The sequence below is a fragment of the Anarrhichthys ocellatus genome, unplaced genomic scaffold, assembly GCF_004355925.1.
Source record: "Anarrhichthys ocellatus isolate YVR2014 unplaced genomic scaffold, GSC_Weel_1.0 scaffold655, whole genome shotgun sequence".
NCBI lineage: Eukaryota > Metazoa > Chordata > Actinopteri > Perciformes > Anarhichadidae > Anarrhichthys > Anarrhichthys ocellatus.
In genome coordinates this window covers 11593-23307 of record NW_022280629.1, presented here as the reverse complement: position 1 = coordinate 23307, position 11715 = coordinate 11593, and the positions used below count along the sequence as shown (strand labels likewise).

Sequence of the window (11715 nt, the reverse complement as noted above, 5' to 3'; positions counted from 1 at the left end):
TCCTCCTGTTGGTTAGCCGTTAGCGGTGCTGCTAACGTTACTAGCTCAACCAACAGGAGGAGGAGGGGAGGGAAGGAGAGGGAGGAGGAAGGAAGTGAGGAGGGGGAAGGAAGACAGGATGAGGAGAAGAAAGAAAGCGAAGAGAGAGGAGGACGAGGACATTATAATTTACTAGCCAGTACTCATTCCCCTGAGCAGAGCCTGAAGGCACCATAATGTAACTGAAGTGAACCTCTGCTAACCTCTGTGTGACTCTGTTGTTTAGCTCACCGGATGCTAATGCTAACTAGCTCTCTTGTTGATTTCAACACTGATTTGTTGTTCACAGTGAAGCTTCATCAGGTTTACTGCGTCTCAAACATGTTCTTTTGTACAGGAAACGTCTAGAACAAGTTCACGTTTTTACCAAAGTGTCTTCTTCAGACGTCACTGACTAAAGTGTGAGCTGCTGATTCTCTTATTAGTGAGAGTTTGTATTTAAATAAACATCAGCGGAGGATCAACGAGGCTGTGAAGGATCATATATTAGTGATATGTGCCGGTCCTTTAAGGGGAAGAAGTTTAACAGTCAACACTTCAGCATCTTGTTTTAAAGGAAGAGCCTCATCTCTGTAATCATTTCCTAAATGTGTGATTTTAAACTGTGAGTGAGGGTTAGCTCTGGAGCTAACGTGTGACGTGTGTTCGGTTCCTTCAGGGCTACAACTGGGGCCACGATAAGAATGTGGTGACCATCTTTAGTGCTCCAAACTACTGCTACCGCTGTGGAAACCAGGCGGCCATCATGGAGCTGGACGACACTCTGAAATACTCTTTGTAAGTGAAACTCACTTCTTCTTCATCTCACTTCATCGTTTGTCTCCGGCATGTTTCACAACGTTCACCTAAAGGTCTGCAGGATTTAAAGATTGAGTGAAGTTTAGATCATTATTTGTCTGTTATTAACAGAGATGAGTTTGTATTTAGACTGAAATTGGATTTTTATCACGTCAGTGTTCCCGTTAATCATTATTTTGTCTTGACTCTTATTGTGAAAAGACAAAGTTAAAAGAGGAAACTGACATGTCACCAGTTTAGACTGAAGAAAGTAAAGTACATTTCACAGAAACAGAACATGATCTACCGATGACTTGTGACTACACCATGTGTGGAGCTCACCAGCTTATGTAATATGTCTCGGGCTTTTATTGTGAAAGGTAAGAACAGAAGCTTTGTTAATGTTGAAAGGATTAATAAAGTTGGTTGGTTCAGACTTCAGACCCTCCATGTTGTCACTAGAGTTTGTTTTTAACACATCCTGATTGGTTGATGCTTATAACGTGTTTATGTGTAAATATAACGAGTCAAACACATCTAGTTGAATGTACTTTACTGTTTACGGTGATTCTTCTTCACACAGATGATTGATTTTTAGTTTTTGATGGTTTTACAAACGTCTGTAACAGAATATAAATAGATTTAAATGTTCCAGTGATGTCATCACTAACGTAAAAACCTTTTGTCCCGCCTCCTCAGCCTTCAGTTTGACCCCGCCCCCCGCCGCGGAGAGCCCCACGTGACCAGACGCACTCCTGACTACTTCCTGTGAATGTCCAAAAAAAAGCCATCCCTGTCAATCATCCACGAAACCCCGCCCCATCCCCTCCCCCCCCCTCTCATCTTGGATGGAAAGAAGATGTTAATAATAATGATATTATTACTGTAAACCAGGAGAATTGAAACAAAACGATTGGCTGATGAACCAAGATTTTAACAAAGAGAGAACCCTAAAGCCCCCCCCCCCCCTACTTGTTTTCAATATGCTGTCCTGTCATTAACGCTGTGCTTCTGGGGAAAAACAACTATGATCTGTTTTCTTTCTGTTTTTTTGTTTATTACATGTTTGAAAAACGAGATAATAAAACTACCAACGTGGACCAAATGTGCCATATTCTGATCCTTTACCACATGTACGATGCGCTGTTTCTTTATTTAGACTATAACTCCTCCCACCTGATGACACCATCACCAACACACACCACACTTCTTCTTCTCTTCTCTTCTTCTTCTTTATGGCATATGTGCTTTTTTTTCTTTTCTTTTTTCTGTTGCAAGAATAATTTTAACAACAAAAGGAGAGAAAAATAAAAACCAGGAAAAACAAGAGTTCGCTTGAAGTAGTACAGCTGTGAGTTTGTAGCCGGTGGTCATCTCAGCAAGTATATTACTGTAATTTGAATAAAAGACAAACGGACGTATCAAATAAAAATGTCCTGTTGACAAACTACTGCAGCGCGTCTGTCTTTATTCACTGCATCAACGCTTCAGGCATCGGGTTAAATACTACGGAACATTGTTTGACTTTAGAATGTTGTGCTTTTTATTTTGAAGTCTTCTGAAAGACTTTAGTTGTTAAAATACTTTAATTATTCATCATTTAAAAACCTTGTTTGATTTAAACAATTTGAACCATTAGTTGAAGCGTCATGCAAAAATATTCTTGTTTCATATTGTTTTATTTGAAGAGAAGTTCTGTTTGTAAATCAAAAACTAAGCTAGTGCTATAATATGTACTAGTACTTCCAAGCTCTTCTTTCCACTTTTTCCATCACTCTATCTACTGCTAAAGCTGCATTCTTTCGCTCCAAAATCCTAACCTCTGCTTCCAATCCTAAAAAACTCTTTGAAACTTTCTCTTCACTCCTCCAACCCCCACCCCCTCCTCCTACTTCCTCCCTTCTCCCTGACGATTTCGCCAACTTCTTTGACAAGAAGGTAAACGATATCAGATCCTCCTTCTCTCAGCCCCCCTGTCCACTCTCTCCCTGTCCACCCTCTCCCTCTCTACCATCTCCAGCTCTTCCCCCACAGTTCTCCCTCCCCTCTCCATGCCCCATCTTACCCTATCTTGCTCCCCTCTCCCCTAACGAGGTCCTCAACCTTGTTACATCTAACCGCCCCACCACGTGCTCTCTTGACCCGATCCCCTCCCCTCTTCTTCAGTCTATTGCGATTGAACTCCTTCCTTTTCTCACCCACCTCATGAACATCTCTTGTTTCAGGATGCTTTCCCACGGCTTTCAAGACTGCCAGAGTCACCCCCCTTCTGAAAAAACCATCACTTGACCCCTCTGATGTCAAGAACTTCAGACCGGTGTCTCTTCTACTCTTTCTTTCCAAAACACTTGAACGTGCTGTCTTTACTCAACTATCCTCCTATCTCCACCAAAACAACCTCTTGGACCCTCACCAGTCCGGGTTCAAAGTGGGTCACTCGACTGAGACAGCCCTCCTTGCGGTGACGGAGTCGCTTCACGCAGCGAGAGCTAACTCTCTCTCCTCTGTCCTGATTGTCCTGGACCTGTCTGCGGCATTTGACACTGTTAACCACCAGATCCTCCTATCCACCCTCGAGGGGATGGGCGTTTCAGGCTCTGCACTCTCCCTGTTTGCATCCTACCTGACAGGTCGATCCTACCAGGTGTCATGGAGGGGCTCTGTGTCGGAACCGCGCATGCTGACTACGGGGGTTCCACAAGGTTCAGTCCTGGGCCCCCTTCTCTTCTCGCTCTACACAACATCTCTGGGTTGTGTTATTCACTCGCATGACTTCTCCTACCATTGTTATGCCGATGACACCCAGCTGGTCTTGTCATATACTAGTACTATAATATATATATATACACTAGTACTATAATATATATATACACTAGTACTATAATAGTAAAGTAATGAACTTAAGTACTATTTTATTTCTTGCTGCTTTCATAAGTTAATAGTTCAACTATGACAGTAAAATCCTGCTTTTACATTCATGCAGAGTAATAATACTCTGATAGAAAATATGATAGTAGCAGTTACTGTGTGGTATAGTTTTATTTAATATAAATTATCTTAATATTTCCCCACCACAGACTAATACATATTGTTTATAAACACTGATCATTTTTTCTGGTTAGGTTTGTAGTTAAACAACAATATAGTAAATATAACAGAAAATTTAATTATGGCTGAAAACATTCAAATCAATTCAACCTTATAATATATGTTTACTGTGGAAATAAATACAGAGAAATAAAGCGCTGTGACGCTCAGTCAGTCTGTCCGTTACTTCAGTTCAACTCTCGCGAGACTTCCCGGGAAGAGCCCGTAACACAAACCGTGTTAGCATGTTAGCCTAGCATCGCCAGACCGGAACTTTAACTCCTTGTTGGCTGTTTTTAAAAAGCAGACGGACCTCAGTCCTCTGATTTAAAGGTTAGTGTTGAGTGTTGTTGGACTGTAGGAGAGGTTGTTACCTGTAAGTTACCTGTTGGACAACTGCGCCGCCATGTTTTATAGCTAGCTCGTTGGCTTTGTTCGGCTAACAGACAGACGGCCGCTAGCATCACAAGCTACAAACATTAGCTTCCACGTTACGTTTGATATGATTCACTTGAAGTTGATCTCTTTACACAGTTTGTTGTATTTTTAGCTGGTTCAGTGGTTGTTTTTATGTTTTTAATTTAGCTTCTCGTCACTTTGAGTTTCCTGTAAACGACCTAAAAAAAGGAAAATAAAGAATTCAGGAAATAATTCCTCCTAAAGTCACTCAGGTCTTTGAGGCAGCAGATCATTTAATAATAAATAAATAAATATATCTAGATATAGATATATCTAGATATATATCTAGATATATAGATATATATCTAGATATAGATATAGATATATATAAATATATATAAATATATTATAATATTAGGATGATTTGGGGTAAAAGTCTTGAGTTGAACGTTTGATGAAGAATCATGAGGAATAGATCAGATATAGCGCTTCATAGATATCATTACACCATAAAGACTCTAAGTGGGTCTAATTACAGACAGTCTATGAATGTTAATGTTCTGGATGAATGGTCAGAATGTGAGGGACTAGTGATGTGTCGATATAAGACTTCATCGTGGAGTTATTATCATGATAGATATATAGATAGATACTTTACATGTTTTAGTAGAAACCCAAAATACGTAGAAGTAAATAAAGAACCCTAATGTGTGACCTTTAACTGAATGTTCTGTAACCTATAGAGTAACCAGGGTTCTACGTCTAGCTGAAGGGACCTCACGAGGAGGAAGATGCTGAGGAGGAAGAGGAGGGTCCTCTGATCTGCATGGAGGATGTGGTTCTGCACTACCAGCCCGGATCAGCTGCTGGTCTCAGCTGCCTGTTAGAGAGGACCGAGCGGCTCCTGGAGTCTTTCCCCTGCAGGACTCCTCTGGTCTTCAGGCCCTGGTCCTCTGTAGACCGCCACCCGCCCATCAGACCGGCCAGACCGCCTCCCGTCATCACCGGCCCGGCTGGTTTAAACCAGCTTCGGGAACCAGAAGTTCACGGTCTTCTTGTTGTTTCTGAGAGTCCTCATCGCCAACCACCGCCTGAGAATCCTCCAGAACCTGAAGAGGCCGCCTGCGTCTCAGAAACACCGAAGCACCTCCTCCCAGAGACGGAGGTCACGGGACACAAAGATGGCTCCTCCGTCACGGACTCTCCGCTCAAACGCTCGTGGAGCGTCTTCACTCAGAAAGGAGGTCTGCAGAGAGAGTCCATGTCCGGACGGTTCCGTCACGTGGTCTCGGTCCACAGGCTGCACCTCCACCAGAGGGCCAAGTGGGTGATCGGTCAGCACAACTGTGGGGGGGGGCAGAGACATCGAGCAGGTCGGTGGATCAGATAACAGCTCTACGAGGCTGTTTACTATTATTATTATTATTATTATTATTATTATTATTATTATTATTCCAACCATTAGGAGACAACCTCCGGTTCTTTAGAGTGAAGTCAAAGCTTCATGTCTTAAACCTGCATTCTCTCCCATATTTACACATAACATATGATGTTATGTGTAAATATGAAATGTTAGTGTCCACCAGGGGGCGACTCCTCTGGTTGTATAGAAGTCTATGAGAAAATGACTCTACTTCTCTCTTGATTTATTACCTCAGTAAACATTGTAAACATGAGTTTATGGTCTCAATCTCTAGTTTCAAGTCTTCTTCAATACAGCATGATGTTCATTTAGTACATATGTACCACAGGAAGTTAAACTTCTATCAAAATAACTTCACAACACTACTGAACAGTTTAGTAATGATGTGCCCAAATATTACACAAAGTATTCTGTATCTGCCGCTCTAAAGTTTAATTTAAATTGATTCCATGCAGGCCTCAGTACCCGCTTAAAATAATATGATGTTATGTGTAAATATGAAATGTTAAAACAGGAATAAATGGACAAATATTGCTCTCTGTTCCTGCTTTAAGGCCGTCTTAAAGGTCCAGTGTCTAGTTGTAGATCCACTGTAACGGCTTCTGGATATTTTGCAAGAAAAAGGGGTTAAATTTAGCACCAAATATCTGCATATTACCTCATTTAAATATGTGTACAGATCCCAGCTCTTTTCTCTTCAGCTCGGTTAAAGGAGCATTTCACCTTTGAGTTTCTGTTCGTCTTGTATGTGCAGACTGAGATCACAAAGTCTGTACTGGAAGCTTCTCATGTGTGAGAATTTGATGCTTATTTTATAGAATACATGAAAGTAAACTGAATATTTCTGGCTTTTGGACAGTTTAAAGCTACAAGTTGATGTACAAAATGTACATTTGTCTCATTTGAATGGATTTAGTTGTTTTTTTGTAGCTGGTAAATCAAAGTTATTCTCTTGGTCTCTTGTTTCACCCTCTTCCTCACCTGCACCCCCCCCCCCCCCTACAGGTGTGGTGTTCTCTGAGCCGGTGTGTCCGGAGCTCCGGTCCTCCGCCGCCGCCGTGTAACGCCAACATCCGGCGTGAGCGTCTGGAGATCTGGGTGTTCTGTGACGTGGTCCTCTCGGAGCAGGTGGGACGTTACCTGAAGGAGGCGCTGCGGCTGTCGGGGGGGATCGACCTGTCGGTTCATGGGCGAGGAAGCGTCTTCAGCATGTAGACGAGCTTCAAACCGCTCTCTTGACTATTCACCGGGTACCGTGTCCCAGTGAGGAGCCGCTACTGCTCACATTTACCTTCACTTATTTATATTTTTGCAGAAGATGAATCCTGATGTTTTTATCGATCACATGATCTACTGGGCCGTAGACTGGGACGACTGTGTCTTAAAGGGACAGTAGCGATGTTTAGCAGTGTGGTTGTATGAGGTACTTCTACACAGTCTAAGTATTACAGTAGATGGAGCAGAGTAATGTTCTGCTGTGGATGTATTCTAGACACATGAAAGTATCTATATCAGTTTAAGTGAACGTTATATTTAGAATGTTTTCTCCTCTTTACCTTTCTGATGTAGAAGTGAAGCTGTTATCTGTGATCTCTACAAACACACCAGACTCCATATAAACACTGATTTAACCTCTCAGATCACAGGAGCTGCTCTACTGCTCCTCCTCCTGTTAGTGTTTGTGTCTTTAAACACTGAAGTCTCTCAACAACACAAACTCACAAACAGGAGGAGGAGCAGTAGAGCGCCTCCTCTGATCTGAGGTAGAATCAGTGTTTGATGAATGGAGTCTGGTTTCTGGTTCTTTGTGTTTCTCTGAACTGTGACTGTAGAGAAGTACGTGAGTACTGTCCCTTTAAAATCACAACATGGTGTTTACAGGATGGAGCATCTTAACATCAGCAGCAATTCAGCATTCGTTCAGTATTTACTGAATATTAAACACTTTACATTGTTCCTCTCATGACTAAGTGCAGATCTTCATTAATATTGGGGGGGGGGGATTCAACCCTCAAACACAGTACTGTCTCTTTATGCCGAAGACCAGTCTGTTTTTGTATATTTATGAACTTGAGGACCGATCTTATGATTGTATATTTTTATATGTAAATATATTTCCTCTCCACTCACTGATGTAAATAAAGCTTTGATGTTTTGAATGAACTGTCTGGTGATGGATGTGCAGCCCTGCATGTGATGTGCAGTGTGTTGCTGAAAAAGCCACAGCAGCAGTCACATGATACACACACACACACACACACACACACACACACTGTGCTGCTTGTGTAAGACCTGAATAAATGAGGGCAGTCTGAATACAGTACACCCCCATCCGGCTCATACACGCACACACTCTTTTGTTGCTATGGTCCCGTCTTGACAGCAGCGCGCACTGCATTAAAATCTAGGTCACCGGATGTGACGTCGGTGCCCAGCCTCCTTTTTTCCAGCTGTAATCGGTTTAAATCTCTTAAATCCTGTTTGTGGTGTTTTAACGCGAAGTTAACAGAAAATAAGGAAATAATCTTAAGATTTTAAAACTCTTTTCTTTGAATAATGCCCATCATTTTTGTCGCTGCTGCTGTAAAACGCATTAATGTTGCAAACACATGTTCGCCGGAGGCATTTTATTTTGAAAGCCATCCGGAACTTGTCAATTCTGCTCGCTGTCCTCTTATATGACGTATTTTAGCGAGTTAAATATGTCGTAAAGTAGACTCAGGCAAGAGCAGCTGTTATAATTTGAATATGAATTTCAACAGATCAGATGTTTACTCAAAGTGACTCTTCATGTGAAGTTTATTTTGTATTTTAATACTATAAAACCCGTTTTATTTTGAAGGTCCGTACCGGAAATGGTTAAACGTATTGACGCTAACTTGATGTCAGGCTACCTGCCAAAGACTCAGACGGCTGAAGCGCGAGAGTCTTTCTTTCGTCAAATAATCGATCAAACATTTGGAATATTTTCCAGTTTTTGGGGGAGACCTGGACGTCGTGTCTTCTCCTCTTCGATCCAAAATGGCGTCCGCTGTTTGCTCCGCTGGAAGTTTTAATCGGTGAAAAAAAAAAAGGTGAGACGTTTGTAGCGACTGACACGAAGCTAAGCTAAGCTAAGCTAACACTGGCATGTATGGTCGTTTCCGGTTTCCTGCTTAAACGAAGGTCCCTTTAAAAAACAGCGTGTTTAGTGTGAATGTTTGTTTATATGTATATTCTGAATAACATAATTGTGTTGTACGTTAAACACGTTATATTCATCTGTTCGGCTTCATTACTGTAGTCTGAAGTTCTTTTATATTATTTATTATTGTTAATTAACATCATCCTGACAGGAACTGATAAACATGTTTACTGAACGAAAGCACCTCTTTACCTGTAACATACTTATATTAATACATTTATATAAATAGTTTTCGGCTCAATCTATAAATCGTTAATTTATACCAGTGATTATTTATTACTTTATTTCATGACAGTTTGAACCAATAATGGTGTTTCTAAGTTATTAGATACCATCACACGCTGTTTTATCATATAATCAGTTTATTATCACAAAACAAAATGTGAGACATTAACTATTGTTGAGCTGGAACTAATCCAAGTATTACAACAATACATTCAATAAATCAGCTGTTACAATCAATGCTGATTCATTTCCCATTGAGAGACTAATAGATGAATCATTTATCTTTATGAAGTTCATCTTCCTTATTTGTCATTTGCACAACGAGTTCAGTGGAGCAGTTGTTCTCAGGCTATATAAACTCCTCCTCCTCTTCCTCTTCCTCCTCCCTCTCTCAGGTGGACCCTCCTCCTCCCCAGATGTGGCCTCCACCTCTGCTGAGACTTCTGTTCATGAACGGCGAGGAGGAGCTCTCTGATTGGACGGCTGGAGGGATGACGGGCCTCTAGCAGACATGGAGACAGGAGAGACAGACAGACAGACAGCTGGACAGCCTACGTTCCCTTTATTAACTCAGGATTGAGAGCTTGTATTTTTATACCCGGAGCCGTAATATTTTTCACTAGTTGTCGTCGAGAAGAAGCCGTAGAGCCGCAGCGATGAGCTCTGAGGGCTTCCAGTACCGAGCTCTGTACGACTACAAGAAGGAGCGCGAGGAGGACATCGACCTACACGTGGGAGACATGCTGCTGGTCAGCAGAGGAGCGCTGGTGGCCCTCGGCTGTGGGAACGGAGCCGAAGAACGACCGTCGGAGATCGGCTGGCTGCCCGGCGTCAACGAGACCACGCAGGTAGGTCCTGGTCCTGGTTCCGGTTCACTTAAACTACACGTTTTTAAATCAGCCTCTCTGCAACGAGCTGAACTTTAACTTTCTTAACCACAAAAAAAACCTGCTGGCAAGAACAGATCTGGTGTGTGTGTGTGTGTGTGTGTGTGTGTGTGTGTGTGTGTGTGTGTGTGTTTTTGCACAATTTCCAAAAACAAAGCTTTTATTACAGCCAGAAGCTGTAAAAAAACGCCACTATTCATCTGAGACCAACAGTCATGTGACAACAAGGAGGAGAAACTCTGACTGAACTACAGCAAGTGAACACAGAGAGGAGAGGAGACAATAAAACACCAGAAGCTGCTTTGGTCGGTCGGTCCCGGCTGGTCCCGGTTCTCCAGCATGTTGAACTCATGCTGGACCGTTGAAGAAAAACAAAATAAAATAAATCCATGTTTTTATTCCACACGTTCTTCTTCCCCGTCCGAAACCTGGCGCCTACGTTACCCACAATGCACCTCTCCCTCTGACAGCCTTAGAGGTCGACTTCCTCCGAACTACTTGCGTTAAACGTTCTCGTTTTAATATATAATCCGTCACTTTAATATGTTTATAATAATAAGATTGGAGGCTAAAGATGTATTTATTTAAAGACACTTTTTGTTAAGTTCAGTGAACATCTGGTGTTCACAGGTTTAGTTTTGAGTTCTGGAAATGATTACATAAGATGTAATATAGTGTTTTAATATACAGAACAATCTTATAGATTGTGTGTCTCTGAGGAAATGGAGAGAAAAGACTCAAAGTCATTAATATTATTTAAGGCTTTAAGCTGTCAACACCTTTAATTATCTGTTAAATGAAACACGTCTTTGTTTTATTTTGTCTCTTTTTTATCTTCTAAAGTTTAAACAGTTTAATATTTAAAGTATTCTTCAATAAACTGAAAGCTTCGTTTCTCTTCTTTCACTGGAGTGTTTCACAGATAAACAGGAAGTTAAACGTTTCCATTCCAGCTGTTTGAAGGGATCACAACGTCCCCACGCTGTGATCCAATCCAGTGGTTCAGTTGTGTGTATCGGTTCCTTAAACATAACCGGTCTACTTGGTGTGTGGCTCTCTGTACCGGACCCGTCCTCACTGGGTCCTCTCTGGTCGACAGGAGAAAGGAGACTTCCCCGGGACGTACGTGGAGTTCATCGGCAGAAAGAGGATGTCCCCGCCCACTCCCAAGCCCCGCCCCCAAAGACCGCCATCTGCAGCGTCCGTGAGGACGGACTCCGAGTCAGAGGGTGAGTAACAAACCATCCGTCAGATATAGATATAGATATAGATATAGATATATGTAGAGAACATACAGTATGAAAACATGCAGCAGCTCAACCACATCTCAGATGAACTGCTCTGTGAGTTCGACAAGTAAACACAAAAACAGCTGTTTTGCTCTGGTCAGTGTTTCTCTCTGTGCTCTTCATTTACTCTTCAAAATAAAAGCCCTGCTCCTCCATAGAAACAGAACCATGATGAGTAGAAGTAGAACTTGAACATGTCTTCAGTGCAAAACAACAGTTATGATGACATCAGTCATGAGAAGAAGAAAATGAGTTTAATTTTTTTGATCATTTATTTACAAAAATTTGGAAAACAATATAATCGATAAATCCAAGTGTTACAATGTTAGAAATAAATAGACTCTACATTCTATAAATATTCACATGTTTCTCCTCTCCTCTCCTCTCCTCTCCTCTCCTCTCCTC

At 41.7% G+C, this 11715-nt stretch overlaps 2 protein-coding genes and 1 long non-coding RNA gene across 3 annotated transcripts; all 3 read left to right on the top strand.

Moving 5' to 3' along the window:
• The first annotated feature begins 108 nt into the window (after positions 1–108).
• Positions 109–2267, top strand: LOC116376855 (uncharacterized). Its single transcript, XR_004212151.1, has 2 exons — positions 109–816; positions 1516–2267. It is a non-coding gene; the product is annotated as an uncharacterized LOC116376855 (long non-coding RNA).
• A 2444-nt stretch (positions 2268–4711) lies between these two features.
• On the top strand, positions 4712–8152 carry LOC116376854 (shieldin complex subunit 3-like). Its single transcript, XM_031838349.1, is given in 3 exon segments — positions 4712–5650; positions 5652–5675; positions 6731–8152. Coding segments are annotated over 3 exon segments (756 nt in total). The 5' UTR covers positions 4712–5128; the 3' UTR covers positions 6941–8152.
• Positions 8153–8608: 456 nt separating this feature from the next.
• On the top strand, positions 8609–11709 carry LOC116376856 (phosphatidylinositol 3-kinase regulatory subunit alpha-like). The gene is made up of 3 exons (XM_031838350.1): positions 8609–8799; positions 9530–9982; positions 11121–11709. The coding sequence occupies exons 2-3, from the start codon at positions 9791–9793 to the stop codon at positions 11256–11258; spliced, it is 330 nt and encodes a 109-aa protein (XP_031694210.1). The 5' UTR covers positions 8609–8799; positions 9530–9790; the 3' UTR covers positions 11259–11709.
• The last annotated feature ends 6 nt before the right edge of the window (positions 11710–11715 follow it).